This window comes from Nilaparvata lugens, chromosome 2, assembly GCF_014356525.2.
Source record: "Nilaparvata lugens isolate BPH chromosome 2, ASM1435652v1, whole genome shotgun sequence".
Classification (NCBI taxonomy): domain Eukaryota; kingdom Metazoa; phylum Arthropoda; class Insecta; order Hemiptera; family Delphacidae; genus Nilaparvata; species Nilaparvata lugens.
This window is the reverse complement of record NC_052505.1, coordinates 43,924,453-43,945,295: the sequence shown is the minus strand read 5'-3', so window position 1 is coordinate 43,945,295 and position 20,843 is coordinate 43,924,453. Positions and strand designations below refer to the sequence as shown.

At 40.1% G+C, this 20,843-nt stretch overlaps 1 protein-coding gene across 3 annotated transcripts in view; it reads left to right on the top strand.

The window, feature by feature from the left end:
• Positions 1-20,843, top strand: part of LOC111051867 (39S ribosomal protein L13, mitochondrial) — a 42,426-nt gene that overhangs the window by 8,361 nt on the left and 13,222 nt on the right. For all 3 annotated transcript variants that reach the window (XM_039421272.1, XM_039421273.1, XM_039421274.1), the window contains exons 3-4: positions 281-404; positions 3,910-4,064. In XM_039421272.1, coding sequence (XP_039277206.1) covers positions 281-404; positions 3,910-4,064 — 279 coding nt within the window. The remainder of the gene's footprint in view (positions 1-280; positions 405-3,909; positions 4,065-20,843) is intronic.

The window sequence follows — 20,843 nt, the reverse complement described above, 5'->3', positions numbered from 1 at the left end:
GAAATTCAATGTTAAATTTGTTGTATCATTCTATTTGGTCCGATGTTGCTCGTTTCTTGAATCAATCTCTGCATCTCTGAAAAATGCCCGCTAAGTCTTACTTAGCTGATTTCAAATTTCGGGTTGATGTAGATTTTTCATCTAACTGAAGCAAATCTAGAAGCTATAAACGAATTAGCCCACAATGACATGCTTTTACGTCGGTTAGATTCAATAGACATACGTAGAATTGGCTGTTTCCATGAATGTCACATTATTTTAAGCTTATATCTTGTTCTAGCAATGGAATACGTTTGCGAGAATCTGGCATCTCTATGATGCTAAGTGGCAGGATCCTTTCGAATCAGCAAAAGTCATACAGAAATATTTGAAAGGATTGCACAAACCAATTTACCATCCACTGGGTAAGTTAGCAAAGTCTATCAGGTTATTAGTTTTATGAAATGTTATTCATTTTTATTGTATCAATATTTTGATGGTGAACACCGTGTTCAATGCAGTTATAAATTTAGAAGAGTAGAGAAGAGGAGTTTATCAAGAGAATAACAACAAAATATTTAACAAAAAATTTTAAAAGGGATTTAAAAAACTATCTACTGGACAATCCACTGTATTTATTAAATGAATTTCCATTGAAGATTGTTTAGAAATAGAATCTTTGTAGATGATGTCCCCCTCGTCCCAGCGATGTAGGTAACGAAATTAAAAAAAACAGAATTCCAATTCAGTCAGATATCCTACATCTGTTTCAAAGTTAGCAATAAAAAATATTATTTTACAAATTTAGTCTAATATTTCAATATTTATAGTCTAAGATCTGGTTCTAGATGACAGTTCATTCTATTTCATTATCTTTAATATGCAGATTCTTGCTAGAAAATGAGAAATTTCTTCAGGTCCATGAAGTTTGAATCCCCATTATGGTCCACCATTTTGAATTAAATTCCATTTTTTTCAATGGGAAGGTGGTCATTATGATACATGATTTAAAAACAGAATCTCAAGAGAAAATGAATGGCGAAAGCCGCACATGGATATCTCAAACCGTTTCAAAGTTATTCACATATGAAAATACCAACACATCATACAAAAATAAAATAAATAATATGTACATAAATCTAAAAAATTCTTACTTACTCACTTAGTCGATCCTCTTCTACCGTTAGGTGTTGAGGTTTACTAGAGTCCTCCATCTTTCTCTTTCCTGCGCCTTCCTTCTTACTTCTCTCCACTCCACGCCTATCTCTTCCGCCATCTTTCGAACACCATCTTCCCATCTCTTCCTCGGTCTTCCTCTCCCCCTAGCACCCACAACCTTGCACTCCCAGACCCTCCTTGGCAGTCTGTTAGTCGGCATCCTCATCACATGTCCCAGCCACCTCAACTTTGCGACTTCAATCGTTTGCTTCAGAGGTTTGGAATTCAGGCTGTCTCTGATGTTTTGGTTCCTTATCCTATCCCTTCTTGTTTTCCCGCTACCCTCTTCAAGTACCTCATATCTTGGACCTGCAGCTGACTTTGGCTTCTTTCGGAGAGCGTCCATGTTTTGCAAGAGTAGGTTAGGATTGGAACTTATGTAGATCTGAAAACTTTGTAGATTGGAACTTATGTAGATCTGGGAACTTTGTAGATAATGCCCAGTACAACCTTCCTGCGGCTGCTGCTCTATTGCTTATTTCTAAAATTCTAAACTACCAAATTTAAATTTTTTAAGTATCAGTAAACATCTATCCACTTATTCAAAACTTTGAACAGAAAAGTTTGGTCTGTCAGATTTTTAATGTACTCTATGAAGTAGCTTCTTCCCATTTAAAAGTTGTATTCAAAAAGGTGGTTCCAAGATAGCAGACCAAAATTTTGAGGCAACAAAGAAGTAGTTTTTCTAATTCGAATAGGATCCCCAATCAGACCTATCGTTAAATTTCCCTTGTAAAAGAAATATTATGCTGTTTCCATAATTTTCATCAACTCTAATTTTTAATGTACTCTATGAAGTAGCTTCTTCCCATTTAAAAGTTGTATTCAAAAAGGTGGTTCCAAGATAGCAGACCAAAATTTTGAGGCAACAAAGAAGTAGTTTTTCTAATTCGAATAGATTCAAGATTCAAGATTTCTTTATTCAAGATTTCTTTATTGCGAAAAAACATTTATATACAAATGCATAGCATCGTCATAATAAATTTAACATGGTAAATAAAAGGTATTTACATTCATAGAAATAAAAATTCAAACACAAGCATACAAACAGCAAACAAAAATACCCTCAAATTAAAAACTCCTCTTTTCTATACGGGCATTTTTCTATTAAAATATTTTTCATGGTTCTCTTAAATTTACCCACTTCTAGCTCCTTCAAATGTGCAGGAAGCTTATTATAAGCTCTTATACCAAACTCCTTAAAGCAGTTCAATGTATTTGCATAATTGCACTGGTTCACTCTAAGAGATTCAGAATTTCTTGTGTAATGGTTGTGAACGTTGCTATTTACAGAAATACTTGCTAAATTAATTTTCACATACATAAGACATTCAAGAATGTAAATAGCTGGTACAGTCAAAATGTTGAATTTTCTAAATAAATCCACACAATGAAAACGACTATTCACATTAGCAATAACCCTTACTGCTCGTTTCTGTAACACAAATAGTTTCTTTACATTCGTATCATTACCCCAGGCAACAACACCATAATACAAATGAGAATGAAGATAAGCAAAATACACTGAAATTAAAACACTCTTATCAACAATGAACTTCAATCTATTCAATATAAAAATTCCCTTCGATAGTTTGCCACATAATATTTTGATGTGTAGGTCCCATTTTAAATTGCTTTGAACTGTTATACCAAGAAACTTTGCATTGTCAGGTTGTAATCCAAATCCAAATTCCAAAAGTTGAGTTTTGTCCTTATTAAGACACAATGAATTAGAAGCTGTCCAATCTTCAATTATCTCATTAACCGTATGCAAGCTACCAGAAAGACTATTATTTTTTATTTGAACAGCTAAATCATCAGCAAACATAAAAGGTTTTACATTTTTACAACTGATTGCTGCAGGAAGATCATTAACGTATATAATGAAGAGGATAGGGCCAAGTGTGGAACCCTGTGGAACACCTGATGATACTTTTAAATAATTAGAAAAACAGCCATCGTAAAAAACAGTTTGATATCTATCACTCAAGTAAGAGGCAATTAAATTGGTTGACATATCATCGACATATCATGACATATCATCAATAGGATCCCCAATCAGACCTATCGTTAAATTTCCCTTGTAAAAGAAATATTATGCTGTTTCCATAATTTTCATCAACTCTACAAAAAAGAATGAAATCAATTATAAAATATGAATTTGTAAAAATTATAAATAATAAAAATTCATGTTTATTACTTCTTCATAGAAAGTAGAAACAGTGCATTTCTTTTGTAAAATTTTACCATAACTTTTATCTCATCTTCAATGTAAAATATAATTCTATTTGCTTAAAATGCTTTTTTTATTACTGGAGATTGATGAATTCCCGTATTTAGTTGTAATCTCTTGGATATGATTTATCGAATATGGTTTAAATGAATTTAAATCTATTTGGAATCAACTTTTATTATTATTATTTTAATACATTTATCTCACTTCTACTTTCTGTTCGACCGCTACCGTACTTGTCTTTTGAAGAAACGTTCTTATTTATTTTATCCAGAATCTGACTATATCCATGAATTTAATACAAAAATAAAATTATAGTATTTTTTTCATTATTCGTGAATATTTTCTCAATTAATATCTTTTTATATTAACTCAAGTTGGGAATTCGATCGTCCATAGTAACTCTAAACAAAACCGTTTTATTGGGTTTATTATTTGAATTGTTTCTAATGAGATGAATAAAATGTTTGACATTGCAGCCGACTGTGGTGACCATGTGGTTGTGATAAACTGCAAGGAAATCGCGATGCGGGGCGACGAGTGGCGTAAGAGAGCCTATTTCCATCACACAGGCTATGCTGGAGGGGGAACCTACACATTGGCTTGGGAATTGCACGACAAAAATCCACTTATGGTTTGTACTTTCTTCAAGTAATATTCATTGTTCCTTGTCAATATAATTTTAATTGTCAGAAATCAGAAGTTCTGATTTTAGTTTTGTTGAACTAGATTTGTAACTTTGGTAGGCTATAAGCAACCATCTCTAGAAGGCTTGATGAATTACTAAAGTGAGGTCCACGTTATTTAAGCAGTGGAGAAAGATAGAAGAACAACTTTGCCAATCCTCTGTCTTGTCAATGCCTTCCATAGATTGTAGCTAATACAGTTTTATTGATGTAATATTAACTGTTAATTATCGGTTAAAATAATAAATTTATTATATTTTATTGAGCAGAAACTTATATTTTTCAATAATTTCATGATGAATTTTCATAATTAAGATGGAATATTTTGTTAATTAATTATTAATTTACATTGTTAGAAGTTGATCTAGCAACAGAGCAAAGCTAGAAAGAGATAGCGCTATCTACTTTGTTGAATTATAGACGAGGATAGCAATACTATTACTAACAAACACTGCCATTATAACGTGGACCTCACTATATAAATCAACTTTTATCATTGAGATAATTGCACAATTGATTGTAAACTTGGAAAAATGGGCGAATCTCAAGGCGCCTTTTCATTTCTTATATATGCCAAAATCATAATTTCATTCAATAATATAGTTTTTATTCAATTATTGTAATTATTATTGATTGAACCTGAGATAAATCAAACCGTGACATAATGGTTGTATAAGGGTGGCCACTAACGACAGGACAAGTGTATTGAATATGTTGTCACAAAGTAAAATTGTGACAAGAAAATAATTAATAGTATTATTAAAAGACGTTTGGCTATCAGCAAAGCTGGCTGAACGCGGAGATAAAGAGGGTACCAATGGCGCACCATCTTCCACGCATCAAGACAATTCTCACCGCCTCTGGCGGCGGCGCATCTCCATCCCCTCTACTTTAGGAGAGTATTTAAACGCCAGACGATCCCAGACCTTAGCATTCCGCTCCTAGTATTCCGCTCCCATCCTTCCTCCTCCTTGTACAGCGGCCCGTTGGCTGCCGTACGTCCCTGTTCTCCACTCCTGGTACAGCGGCCCGTCGGCTGCCGTCCGTCCCTCCTGTACAGCGGCCCGTTGGCTGCCGTACGTCCCCGTCCGTCCATCCTCTCCGGATACAGCGGCCTGTTGGCTGCCGTCCCTTCCATCCATCCTCTCCGGGCACAGCGGCCCATTGGCTGCCGTCCCTTCCATCCATCCTCTCAGGGCACAGCGGCCCTTTGGCTGCCGTCCCTTCTGTCCATTCTCTCAGGGTACAGCAGCCCGTTGGCTGCTGTCCCTTCTGTCCATCCTCTCAGGGCACAGCGGCCCATTGGCTGCCGTCCCTTCTATCCATTCTCTCAGGGCACAGCGGCCCGTTGGCTGCCGTCTTGTCCATCCTCTCCGGGCACAGCAGCCCATTGGCTGCCGTCCCTTCTATCCATTCTCTCAGGGCACAGCGGCCCGTTGGCTGCCGTCCCTTCTATCCATTCTCTCAGGGCACAGCGGCCCGTTGGCTGCCGTCTCGTCCATCCTCTCTGGGCAGAGCGGCCCATTGGCTGCCGTCCCTTCTATCCATTCTCTCAGGGCACAGCTGCCCATTGGCTGCCATCTCGTCCATCCTCTCCGGGCACAGCGGCCCATTGGCTGCTGTCCCTTCTGTCCATCCTCTCAGGGCACAGCAGCCCGTTGGCTGCCGTCCATCCTCTCCAGGCACAGCGGCTGTTGGCTGTCATCCCTTCTGTTCATCCTCCCAGGGCACAGCAGCCCGTTGGCTGTCATTCCTTCCGTTCATCCTCCCAGGGCACAGCAGCCCGTTGGCTGTCATTCCTTCCGTTCATCCTCCCAGGGCACAGTGGCCCATTGGCTGTCGTCCCTTCCATCAGTAGTATATCTATGGGAAGTCCCGCATAACTATGATGTCACAACCCCCCTCCCCCTGTGATGTCACTACCCCCATCCCCCTCAGCTGATTTCTGACGTAACCAATCAGCTGATTAGTGATGTCACCTAACCTCAAATTCATCTTTTCCCACACAAATTTCTCTCCTTACCTAACCTCAAAATTATTTTCCCGCCCAACAACAACCTAACCTCAAACTCGAATTTCCCGCCTTTAATTCGTGCATGCACAAACTGTTCAGTTACACTCACTATAATTGATTTTCCAAAAAGTGTGGAACACCTCAATAATATTTTTCAAAATATTATTTATTCATACATTGCTTGTACATCATAACATCACATAGACTATTAGTAGTCATATTTATGAAACTTTGAGAGTGTCTCCAGTTGGAATGCTTAGATAGTGAAAAATATTATGTGAAGCGGGTATCATAATCAACCCTCTGTCTCTTCATTCCATACTGTTTAGTTACACTAACTATTGATTTTCCCCTAGAAAGAGGAACACCTCAATATTGTTTTTCATAATATTATTTATTCCTTTTTTTCTTGTCATACAATTATTCTAGTAATAAGAGTAGGTGAGTAAGAGAAGGAGAGAGAGAGACAGCGTGAGTTAGAAATGCTTTTTTCCAATTGTAACATAATAAAAATGAGAGCATGTACACAAACAATATTAAAAAAGTTGAATTTTGTAAACAAAGTGTTGGCGGCATGCAAGCCACACTGGTGTATTTGACAAATATCAATAGTAACAATATAGTTTTTATCATTAAGTGCAATTGTGATAAACATGAACAATTATTATTACTACCACTAGTAGGACAAACATGTTATATTGATTGAGAAATAACTACTGAGAGAGAGAGAGAGCTTTGTCAGAAAAGATTCTTGTTTTATAGTTTTTCAAATATCATTATGATATTCTACACATATACAGGGTCCAGCAAAAAAACCTCCCTGATTTCAATAGGCATTTGCAAAAAGAATAAGAAACATACAGAACAATTACTTATATTTGTGAATAGCCTATATGATGACATTTGACATCATTTAGTACACTTTATTTGGTTTTGAAAATTATGTCCGATAAATGATGTCCCCCATTGTTAAGACATTCACGAAGTCTTTCCCTGAAGTTGTCTATAGTTATTCGTGTAACTTCCCTTGGAATGGCTGCCACTTCCTGCCTAATGGCATCTTTTAGTTCTTGCATAGTTCTGGGGCGATGTTTGTACACTTCAGCCTTTAGGTAGCCCCACAGAAAGAAATCAAGGTGATAAGTTGGGTGACCTTGGAGGCCAGGAAATGTCTCCTCTTGAAGTTTTCCAAGAAGACGTCCAGGGAACAACTCTCTTAACATTTCCATGGACCGCCGAGCAGTGTGAGCTGTGGCTCCATCCTGTTGGAACCAAACTTCTTCTTCCTCATGGTCTAAAACAAACTGGTTGATCTTGGGTCGGAGAAATGTCTCTATTATGTGACAATAGCAATCGGCATTGACCGTTACTATTTCTCCTTCTCCTTCAAAAAAGTACGGTCCCCACACACCAAATTCTGCAATGGTGCACCAAACTGTGACTTTTGGACTGTGTAGTGGTTGTTGGTGGAGTTCCATAGAATTTTCTGCAGCCCAGTAGCAGAAATTCTGTTTGTTAATAGTTCCACACAAGTGGAAGTGGGCTTCATCAGAAGAAATGAAGACAGCATCTGGGGAATGATCTGCAAAATGTCATCAAATGCAGCCCTGCGAGTTTCATAATCTTCTTCAAACAACTTTTGTGCAACCATTATTTTGTAGGGATGCAGATGAAGTTCTTTATGCAGAATTCTCCTTACACTCCTTTCTGACAATCCCAGGGCAGCTGCATGTTTAACCGCTGAACGCTTCGGAGACTGTTGGATGGATGTTCTCACTCGCACCACATTCTCTGGTGTTATTGCAGTATGAGGTCGGCCAGTTGGTTTTCTTTTTAGTGCTGACCCTGTTTGTCTAAAGTTTGACACCCACAGTCTAATCGTTTTCGCATCAGGAACACTATCACGTCGGCCAAGTTTGAATCGAATCCGAAAAGCTTGTTGAGTAGAAATCACAGAACCGCCATTTTTTATAAACTCCTCCACAACAAACGCCCGATGCTCACCGAGCCAAGCCATGGCAAACACTGAAAATGGCACGTACGCCACTACAGAATAATACCCCCTCCACATCTTCTATCCCCACTACAACTCACGCAGTGGCTTGCTCAAACTGGGGAGGTTTTTTTGCCGGACCCGGTATTCATTCATAAGCAAATTCAAGTTATTAAGAGAATGAGAGAGAGAGAAAGAGAGAGAGAGAGTGTGTGAGTTAGATATGCTTTATTTTAATTGTGACATAATAAAAATGAGAGCACATACACAAACAATATTAAAAAAAAGTTGAATTTTGTTAACAAAGTTTTGGTGGCATGCAAGCCACACTGGTGTATTTGAACAATCTAAAGTGAACATTTATAGTCAAGTTTATTGGTACATTAGTCATTGCATAAAAAATCAGTTAAAAATTCATATTTAATTTCAACATTGATTTCTTGATGTAGCTATGCAAAGCATGTACAATCTGAAGTGAACATTTATAGTTAAGTCTATCATTATCATTAACACCCAAAGAAGAAGTTGAAGGCATATTATTATTATTTTCACTATTCTGTTGTGTTGTGCATGCAAGAGTTTCTTGTAAACGTAGACGTACATCCTCCAATAATGTCAGTAAATAATGTTCTTAACAATAGACATGGGAAACTGAGCTACTACATTTCTTTATCAGACCATCAAGGTTTGGTGGGCTAAAATCAGAAGCATATTCACACGAAATGTCAATAATCTGAACATAATCATTAATTGTGTTTGAGAGATACAAATCACTCAATTGTCTGTACAGAAGAGACAATATTTCAAACCCATAAACATATATTGTTATTCCACCCCTATGCCTATTGTTTGGATTGAACAACCATGCTCCAATTGTGTCAACAATAATTTTTTTAAAACTAGTGTAGGGTAGTAATTGCTGTTGACCTACTAGAACACCTCCCCACCTCAGACCATGTTTATATTGTAGGCCATTATTATGATTGTTTGTACTTTTTGACAAGTAGGTATTTGGATATGGTTGGTCAAAAAAATAATGTCTAGTCACTACACTTTGATGCTCACTAACCACTTCACTTGTTGATTCTAGAATCACTAGTTCTTTTGCAACTAGTTCATTGTTATTGTCTTTAAATCCTTGTATGTCCATTATGTATAAACTATTACTATTACTACTTTGTCATCTAGAAGCCGCCGGATTTGATGTGACGGGCGTAGGATCAATTGAAATTGTGGGTGATGATGATGATGATGATGATGACGATGTATTGTTCATTAAATTTGGTGCTGCTGAAATTTCGGATGTGCTGCTATGTGTGACCCTCTCGATCAATCTGGCAATGTCGTCCTTACAATCTAGTTTGTCCAACATTATAATCTGTGGAAAAACAAAAAAAATCTGGTGTGGTACACTCACACAACTTTCCTTGCTCATTGAACTATAAGCCTCATTATCAAACGAGAATAATTTAGGGGAATAACATAATGACGATTGACGGCAACATATTTGCAACTACGATCAGACTACTGCTTATGTGTATATACAATTGTTTTCAGAGTACTTTTTCCTTTATGTAAATTGTGAAATTCGATGATTTTTTGAAATTCGTCAAAACAGCTGTTCTACAGATGAAATATCTTGACTATGACTGTGTTCTTTTTATAAACTGTTCTACCTACCCACGGTGTATATGGAAGAAGAAAAAGTAAAAACCGTGTACCTACATACCTCATGCACGAGAAGGAGGTTACAAAGTCCATTTCTCAAGGATTGAGTGGACCCTTCATCAGTACCCCAGGAAAAAGACTCATGTCAGTTGATAGAGCTAATAAATAACTATACAGGGTATGGATTTGAAAAAAATCGTTAGAGCCGTTTTTAAGAAAATCGTGAAAAACATGGTTTTTTAGTAACTGTCCTTTTTCTGAAGAATATTACGGAGCTCCTGCAATTTTCTCAGAAATGAGACTCATGTCAGTTGATAGGGCTTATAAATAGCTATCCATGGTATAAATTTGAAGAAAATCGTTAGAGCCGTTTTCGAGAAAACCGTGAAAAACATGGCTTTTTAGTCATTATCCGCCATTTTTCTCAAGAATATTACGAAGCTCCTGAAATTTTCCCAGAAATGAAACTCATGCCAGTTGATAGGGCTTATGAAAAGCTATTCATGGTATAAATTTGAAGAAAATCGTTAGAGCCGTTTTCGAGAAAACCGTGAAAAACATGGCTTTTTAGTCATTATCTGCCATTTTTCTCAAGAATATTAAGGAGCTCCTGAAATTTTCCCAGAAATGAGACTTATGCCAGTTGATAGGGCTTATGAATAGCTATCCATGGTATAAATTTGAAGAAAATCGTTAGAGCCATTTTCGAGAAAAACGTGAAAAACATGGTTTTTTAGTAATTATCCGCCATTTTTTCCGCCATCTTGGATTGAATTTTATTGAATTTCTTGTTGTCGGGTCCTCATGGTATAAGGACCTTAAGTTTAAAATTTCAAGTCAATCGGTTAATTAGGAATGGAGTTATCGTGTTCACAGACATACACACACACACACACATACACACACACAGACCAATACCCAAAAATCATGTTTTTGGACTCAGGGGACCTTGAAACGTATAGAAAACTTGAAATTGGGGTACCTTAATTTTTTTTGGAAAGCAATACTTTCCTTACCTATGGTAGTAGGGCAAGGAAAGTAAAACTGTTATGATCCATATCACACATCACTTATTGTTGTTGTTAGTATAAATCATACACAACTAGGCAATTTTCAAACATTAAAACAATGAAAGTCATTGTATTAACATTGGCATTGTTCTCCTTGGTATTACTACATGTTATATTTTGTGTAGCTAGACTAGTGGATCAATACTATACTGACGAATTTCTTCGATTATGAACCATTGGCCGGCTCAATGAATCTAATAAGTTTTTCTTTCATCAATGTGTTTTGGATAATATTTATCTATACAATAATAATAATCATCATCATCAATCATCAGTTGAAAATGATAATGATGAAGATGATGTTGACAGTATAGCCACTATCTTCAATACTATCGACTCTTGGTATGTAGCCATTGCTGGCGGTTTCAAACTAGATTCATTTCTCTGTACTCAAGTAAATTGTAAATATGACATGCGCACATGTCTGCATGACTCATTCCTATTTATAGAATTTCTCAAAGTAATTGTAAACAGTTCAGTTGTGAGTTGTGATTCATACTGTAAGGAGGTGCAGTTTAATAATAACACAGAAGAAGAAGAGATGATGATGATGTATTGTTCATTAAATTTGGTGCTGTTAAAATTTCGGATGTGCTGCTATGTGTGACCCTCTTGATCAATCTGGCAATGTCGTCCTCACAATCTAGTTTGTCCAACATTATAATCTGTGGAAAAACAAAAAAACTGTTATGATCCATATCACACATCACTTATTGTTGTTGTTAGTATAAATCATACACAACTAGGCAATTTTCAAACACTACAACAATGAAAGTCATTGTATTAACATTTGCATTGTTCTCCTTGGTATTACTACATGTTATATTTTGTGTAGCTAGACTAGTGGATCAATACTATACTGACGAATTTCTTCGATTATGAACCATTGGCCGGCTCAATGAATCTAATAAGTTTTTCTTTCATCAATGTGTTTTGGATAAGATTTATCTATACAATAATAATAATCATCATCATCAATCATCAGTTGAAAATGATAATGATGAAAATGATGTTGACAGTATAGCCACTATCTTCAATACTATCGACTCTTGGTATGTAGCCATTGCTGGCGGTTTCAAACTAGATTCATTTCTCTGTACTCGAGTAAATTGTAAATATGACATGCGCACATGTCTGCATGACTCATTCCTATTTATAGAATTTCTCAAAGTAATTGTAAACAGTTCAGTTGTGAGTTGTGATTCATACTGTAAGGAGGTGCAGTTTAATAATAACACAGAAGAAGAAGAAGAAGAAGAGGAGGAGGTGTTCACCACATCTCCACCATACTCTACATCAACTTTGAAAGCTTGCAGTAGTGCCAACTGGTTAACTCTGTTTTTTCCTTTAGTTAACCAACCCCATCTTTTTTTTTAAATGTGCTGTTGGGATAGAGAAAAAATGACAAACAGTTTGAATCAAAGTTGTTGTCAATACACAAGGGGTACAAGGTGGATAGTAGAAGTTGTGTTTGATTTCAACAATACACATATTAAAGAACCATTCGGTTTATGAATTGATAAATACAGACCATTGAAAGATCAAAAAGGGTTTCCATATATTGAGCTACCCAAAAGTAATTGCCTAAAATTGGTTATAAACTGTCACAAAGTAAAATTGTGACGGAAAATATTGTTAAATAATTAATAATATGAAGAAAGACGCTCGGCTATCAGCAATGCTAGCTGACCGCGGAGATAAGGAAGGTACCGATGGCGCACCATCTTCCGCGCATCAAGACGATTTCCACCGCCTCTGGCGGCGGCTCAACTCCATCCCCTCCACTTTGGGGGAGTATTTAAAGGCCGGACGAGCCCCAGACCACAGCATTCCGCTCACAACCTTCCTGCTCCTTGTATAGCGGCCCGTTGGCTGCCGTACGTCCTCGACCTCCTGCCCTGGTACAGCGGCCCGTTGGCTGCCGTACGTCCCTATTCTTCCTTCTCCCCAGGGCACAGCGGACCGTTGTCTGCCGTCCCTATTCTTCCTTCTCCCCAGGGCACAGCGGACCGTTGTCTGCCGTCCCTATTCTTCCTTCTCCCCAGGGCACAGCGGACCGTTGTCTGCCGTCCCTATTCTTTCCATCCCCTCAGGGCACAGCAGACCGTTGTCTGCCGTCCCTATTCTTCCTTTTCCCCAGGGCACAGCGGACCGTTGTCTGCCGTCCCTATTCTTCCTTCTCCCCAGGGCACAGCGGACCGTGTCTGCCGTCCCTATTCTTCCTTCTCCCCAGGGCACAGCGGACCGTTGTCTGCCGTCCCTATTCTTCCTTTTCCCCAGGGCACAGCGGACCGTTGTCTGCCGTCCCTATCCTTTCTGTCCTTCCTTTTCCTACTCCACTGGAGCGGAACCGAGGCCGTAAGGCCGATACAAAATTACATCAAAGTGGTGTCATCAGAGAAGAGAGCGACCTTCACGCCGTCAGAAGCACCAGGAGGTGCTGTTCACGCCAGCTGAGGAACAAAGAAGAAGGAAGAGGAACTTCGACTTGCCTCCTTTCCCCGCCCACATTACGACTGAGCGAAGTCATCCAGGAGCAACACCTGGGTATCAATCACCACCTCTGAAGCTACTCAGAGTGTACGTGATAGATTGGCGCCCGCACTTGGGGCACGAGGCAACGAAGTAAGAATCATGAGTGAACAGGGAGAGTCTGATTCAGACGCTCAACACCAGCAGCTGACAGAGGATCAGTTGGTCGAGGACATAAACCCCGAGGTGATAGCTGACCCCAGAGTTTCCTGGATCTATAGATTGAAAAAGGATGAGGCATTCAATCTTCTACAAGATTGGGGCATAGTGTCATCTGGAACACTTGCTGAGTTGAGAAAGTTGTTAGTAGAACAACATAAGAAGATGGCAGTACGTTATCCCAGCCCAAGACCCGCATAATGAGCGGAAGCAGTGGGGAAACTAAACACTTGGTGACAGGTACCCATACTGAGGTTAGAACCAATATTCACACAAACCCCCTCATGGACCCAGGGGCGGTATGTGACAAGGTAAGAAGCTGGAGACTGTCATTCGACGGCCAATCAGATGCTCCCAGCTTCTTGGAAAGGCTAGACGAGCTACAACAAGCCTATGGGCTCACTGGCAACCAGCTACTAGTCGCGCTGCCTGAATTACTGGTTGGTAAAGCTACTCTATGGATGCGTAATCGTCGTGACCAGTGGAAATCATGGGACAATTTTGTGACAGATTTCAGATCACGCTACTACCCACTTACCTATGAGGAGGACCTCGAGAATTTAATACAGGCAAGGAAGCAAAAAGAAGGTGAATCGTTTGACGAATTTCTCGAAGATGTACTGACACTCATGAGGCGTCGAGGAGGTTTTACAGACGAGAATAAATTACAGAGAGTGTATAAGAATCTCCTCCCACGGTACAAATTGTATATTCGGCAATCAGATGTTCATAGTATCAACGAATTGGAAAAATTCGCGAGGGAGTATGAACAAATAAAAGCAGAGGAGAAACAGAATAGACAGAATTCGAGAGTTCACATGATTGAGGACACGAAAAAGATTACAAGGCTCAAGGTTGAGACAGTTATAACCCCTACTAGTAACAGACCATCTCTTAGTGAGTCTGAACCCATGTGTGGGCAATACAAGAGACCGGTGCACTGGAGATCACACTGTCCCGATATCCCACCATGTAAAAGGAGCGGAAAGAGAGCACTGAAATGTGTCTGTGATGTGCAGAAGGAGAATAAAACTCCGAACAAGACAGCAGTGATGCGAATGGCACACAGGATTCCTGTGATTGAAGAGTCATCAAGGGACAACAGACTGTTCATTACTGTGACAATTGGTGGTAAAAAGTGTCAGGCCTTGCTAGATACGGGTGCTGAAGCTAATTATATGAGCAACAAGGTCTATGAAGTCATCCGGAAAATAGGGATGATACGGAAAGAACCAGCACGTCACCGCGCGATATTAGCTGATGGACGGTCAACCCCGTTAAATAGGAAAGTGACTACTAATGTGACCATAGAACAAACCACAGTTCCACTAGCGGCGTCAATAATGGAAGGACTTGGACAAGAGCTGCTATTAGGCATGGAATTTATGCGTGAAAACAGAGTGAATATTCACACATTCACGAGAGAGGTAGAGTGGGATCCTCCCCAATTGAATCCTCCAAGTCAGCGAATTATGTCGCGATCTCTCTTATTGGGGACTAAGACAACAGCAGTCCCAACAATATCAGCTGTAGACTCCAAATCTCCGGACAACAAGAGTCGGAACAAAAGGAGGTTCAAGCAGGTTGGTTTGAACAGAGTCGAACCCAATGCCTTAATTGATAGAAAGGCGGAGTTGTCATATATTCCAAGGCAAGCATCCTGGGGCAACATAGTGATGGATCACAGGGAAGAGATGACTGACTCTGAATGGCAGGCCACGATTCATGCTTCAGCCACCAACACAAGTGGTAACTCCAAGAGGGATATGGAAAAGACAAAACCACCACCCCCTGTCATGGATGTGAAAGAGTTAATGCCACCATTGACTGTCATGGATGTGAAAGAGACACACCACCCCCCACTGCCATGGATGTGGAGGAGTCCATGCCACCCTCAACGGATATGGACATAGAAGAGCCAACACAGTCTTCGACCATCAAGGAAGTAGTCCCACCGTCCCAGGCTCCCAGACCAGGCCCCTCTCGAAATAAGGATCCGGTGATGTGTCACCGCAACACAACACCAGGAAAGCGCAAACGGGCTGGCAAGCCACGTATAAAAATCCAATTACCGGATGGACGGCGTAAATATGTGCCCATAGACCAGGCATAGATGATGCCTATAGGCAGTGGCATACACCTCTAAAGGTGATGCCTGAGAGGTGTACACCTCTTAAGGTGATGCCTAGATGGCTCACGCCTTTAAAGGTGGTGCCATAGAGGGCTCCGAACCCCCCCCCCCCCAAGTAGGAGTGGGGTGTCACAAAGTAAAATTGTGACGGAAAATATTGTTAAATAATTAATAATATTGAAGAAAGACGCTCGGCTATCAGCAATGCTAGCTGACCGCGGAGATAAGGAAGGTACCGATGGCGCACCATCTTCCACGCATCAAGACGATTTCCACCGCCTCTGGCGGCGGCTCAACTCCATCCCCTCCACTTTGGGGGAGTATTTAAAGGCCGGACGAGCCCCAGACCACAGCATTCCGCTCACAACCTTCCTGCTCCTTGTATAGCGGCCCGTTGGCTGCCGTACGTCCTCGACCTCCTGCCCTGGTACAGCGGCCCGTTGGCTGCCGTACGTCCCTAACCTTCCATCTCCCTAGGGCACAGCGGACCGTTGTCTGCCGTCCCTGTCCTCCCATCTACCTAGGGCACAGCGGACCGTTGTCTGCCGTCCCTGTCCTCCCATCTCCCTAGGGCACAGCGGACCGTTGTCTGCCGTCCCTGTCCTCCCATTTCCCCAGGGCACAGCGGACCGTTGTCTGCCGTCCCTGACCTCCCAACTCCCTAGGGCACAGCGGACCGTTGTCTGCCGTCCTGTCCTCCCATTTCCCCAGGGCACAGCGGACCGTTGTCTGCCGTCCCTGTCCTCCCATTTCCCCAGGGCACAGCGGACCGTTGTCTGCCGTCCCTGACCTTCCATTCCCCCCAGGCACAGCGGACCGTTGTCTGCCGTCCCTGTCCTCCCATCTCCCTAGGGCACAGCGGACCATTGTCTGCCGTCCCTGTCCTCCCATTTCCCCAGGGCACAGCGGACCGTTGTCTGCCGTCCCTATTCTTCCTTCTCCCCAGGGCACAGCGGACCGTGTCTGCCGTCCCTATTCTTCCTTCTCCCCAGGGCACAGCGGACCGTTGTCTGCCGTCCCTATTCTTCCTTCCCCCAGGGCACAGCGGACGTTGTCTGCCGTCCCTATTCTTCCTTCTCCCCAGGGCACAGCGGACCGTTGTCTGCCGTCCCTATTCTTCCTTCTCCCTAGGGCACAGCGGACCGTTGTCTGCCGTCCCTATTCTCCTTCTCCCCAGGGCACAGCGGACCGTTGTCTGCCGTCCCTATTCTTTCCATCCCTCAGGGCACAGCAGACCGTTGTCTGCCGTCCCTATTCTTCCTTTTCCCCAGGGCACAGCGGACCGTTGTCTGCCGTCCCTATTCTTCCTTCTCCCCAGGGCACAGCGGACCGTTGTCTGCCGTCCCTATTCTTCCTTACATCAAAGTGGTGTCATCAGAGAAGAGAGCGACCTTCACGCCGTCAGAAGCACCAGGAGGTGCTGTTCACGCCAGCTGAGGAACAAAGAAGAAGGAAGAGGAACTTCGACTTGCCTCCTTTCCCCGCCCACATTACGACTGAGCGAAGTCATCCAGGAGCAACACCTGGGTATCAATCACCCACCTCTGAAGCTACTCAGGGTGTACGTGATAAAACACACAGAATCGAACTGATTCTAAATGTTTCATGTATGCAATGCTTGCGCGTCACATTACAGGTTGTATCAAATTTCGAGTTGATAATCGTTACCATCGATTGTTACAAGACAATCAACTATATAATTTTAATAACATAAATTTTCCAACCCCAATTAGTCAAATAGACAGATTCAAAAAGGATAACCCATCAGTTTCTGTTAATGTATATGGAATTGACAATGAAAATCTAATTTATCCGCATCAAATTAGCAAAACAACTAGACAAAACCACTTTGATTTATTACTGCTTGTTGAAAAAGCGGATAATGAGGAGGAGGGAGGGAGTAAGGGGGGACAAGAGGAGGAAGAGGAGGAGGAGGGATCAATTTATGTTGATGTAGCTACATGTAAAGTAGAAATTAAAACTTACTACTGTTTGATTGTTAATTTAGAATCACTTATTAGGAAACAACTAACTAAACATAACAGCAAAATTATAATCTGTCATCATTGTTTTACTTATTATACTTGTAATCTAGATGGTGATAGACGAATGAAAGAGCATGAAGAATATTGTTCTCAACAAAAAGTTACGAGAGTTACTATGCCTAAAATGCAAGAGGACAGCTCACCACCAGTTTTAGAATTTAAAAACCCATTAAGAAAATATAAATCACCCCTAAGCTGTTACACTGATTTTGAATGTCTTCTCATTAAAGGGCATGCCACACCAAGCTCGCTACCGCGGCGGTAGCGAAGTTTTAAAAATCGCTAGCCATGTATTCAGGTTGATCGCGCCACACCGAGCTCGCTACCGCGGCGGTAGTACGGCGCACTACCACCTACGACCGCCTGCTAGGCGATTCAACAAAACTTCGCCGAGAGGTAGTACGGCGGACAAAGTGAGCTCAGTGTGGCGCACTCAACCTGAATACATGGCAGGCGATTCGAAGAGGTAGCGCATGCGCACATAGTGATGACTCATTCGGCGTTCCTCCTTGCAGCACAACGCAACTAGTACGTCTCACTCCCACACTGTAGTTGGACTCCCTCCCCCCACTACTAGACTCACTACTCGGAGACTACCGCTAGCGGACGTTTTTCGGTGTGGCGTGCTCAGCCGAGAAAACTACCACCAGCGGTACTACCTCGGCGGTACTGGCGAGCTTGGTGTGGCGAGTCCTTAAGCCATACTCTGAGTCTGATAATGATGATGATGATCATGATGAAGATGAGATATCGGGTGAAATTGATGACACTGCTAGGAGGAGGAGGTTGAAAGGAGGAGGGAATCAAGTAGGTGCAACAAAAAATAAACATAATCATGTAGTAATGTCATATTGTATGTACTTTGTTAGAGACGAATCATAAATACCTGTCAGTTTGCCTCTATCACAAAAATTGCCATCACAGCCAATACTCTATAGAGGCGAAAATGCTGCCGAACATTTTCTATCCACTTTAACTGAATATGCTAGCCAAGTTATAAAATTGATAGATGAACATCATATTGGAATGTATCCATTAACAACTAAAGAACAAGAGCAAATGCTTTCTGATGTAACATTGTGTGATGCATGCAAAAAACCTTTCAAAAACAATAAAGTTTATGATCATTGCCATCTCACTGAATACTACAGGACCACTCTTTGCAATACATGTAACTTACAAAGACAATGTCAAACATACATCACAGTATTTCTACACAATTCAGCATCTTATGATACACACCTAATTGTCTCAGCACTTGGTTCCATTTGTAGAAATAATATGAATAAATTACTTGTAATTCCTTGGTCAAGTGAAAAGTATATATCATTTACTATACAATTGTCCAATCGACTCCATCTTAGATTTCTGGATTCATTCAAATTTTTACCCAAGATTTTAGAATTGGTAACTTCTAATCTGCTTCAGCCTGCTGGGCCATCACCAACTGTTGAGCAAATAGCTTGCATTCTTAAACACACATCAGAACATTTTGATTGTCAAAGTTTACTTCTTGTTTCACATAAAGGAATTTTCACAAATATTGTGATTCTTGGTCTAAAATTAATGATGAAAGTTTTCCACCTATAGAAGAATTTTACAGTTCTCTTAGCAATAGTATGGTAAGTGTGGAAGATTATCGACATGCTCAACAGGTTTGGGAACACTTCGATTGTCGCACAATTGGCCAATACAGTGAATTATATTTGAAAACAGACATCCTACTCCTAGCTGACATAAAGGAATCTTTTTGCAACATTAGTCTTGAAATATTCAAACTAGATCCAGTACACTATTATACATTACCTGGCTTTTTTTTATGCTATGCTTAAATATACTAAAATCAAGTTGGAACTTTTGACAGAATACTCGATGTACACGTTTTTCCAATCCTCCATTAGGGGCGGAATAGTTACATGTGTTCACAGACACGCAATTGCAAATAATCACTATACTGGAGCACCTTACAATACCAAAAAACCTAACAATTTTCTTGTGTATTATGAAGTTAACAATTTATATGGGCAAGCTATGTCGAGAGCTTTACCGTGACAATGTTTTGCTTGGATGAGTCAATAGGAAATAGACAATGCTATTGACAACATGAAAAATTGGACAGAAGATCAAACAGTAGGCTATGTATTGGAAGTTGACATTGAATATCCATTAGAATTACATGACTTGCACAATGATTTCCCCTTTCTGGCAAAAAAACAAAAAGTAAACCCATCCAATCAAACATGTCTTATAGCTGCACTTACAAATCACACAGATTATGTATGTCACTATTTACTATTGAAACAGGCAATAGAACACATATTGAAATCGACAAACATTTGTAGTGGCATTTCATTTGAACAGAGCAAATTTCTAGAACCATACATAAGTTTAAACACACAGCTAAGACAAAAGTCTAACAATAAATTTCAAAAACATTTCCACAAATTACTCAACAATGTTATTTTTGGTCAATCTTGTATGAATTTATGGAAACAAATGGATTAGAAATTAGTTGATAACAAAAAAGAATTATTAAAATTTATTGCTCGCCCTTTGTTTAAAGATAGATTGATTTTGGGAAAAACAATATATTTATGCTATAACATTGCACAACAAAAGTATTTTGCTAAACAAACCAATTTACATTGGGTTTTCAATTTTAGATTTAGGCCTAAGTAAAATAGTAATGTATTCCTTCCATTATGATGTAATTAAAAAGATATATGGCCCCCATGCCAAACTCATGTATCAGGATACAGACAGTTTGTTTTATCTGTTGGAAACTGAAGATCTGTACCATGATATATGCACAAATGAAACTTTAAATATTGGCTAGACACCTCAGACTATCCTGTAAATCATCCATATTATTCCACACATAATCATATGGTTGTTGGGAAATTAAAAGATGAATACAATGGTAAACCAATTTTTAAATTTACAGGTCTGAGATCAAAGCTTTATGCATGTAGATTGTTTAGTGAAATTATTAATCAGCAACAACTGCTATTTGTTGTAGAAGAAGAAGAAGAGGATAAATTAGAAATTGAATGTAAAGTAGGTCTAATTAAAAAAGCTAAAGGGGTTAAACATTGTATATTGTCACGCAAATTAA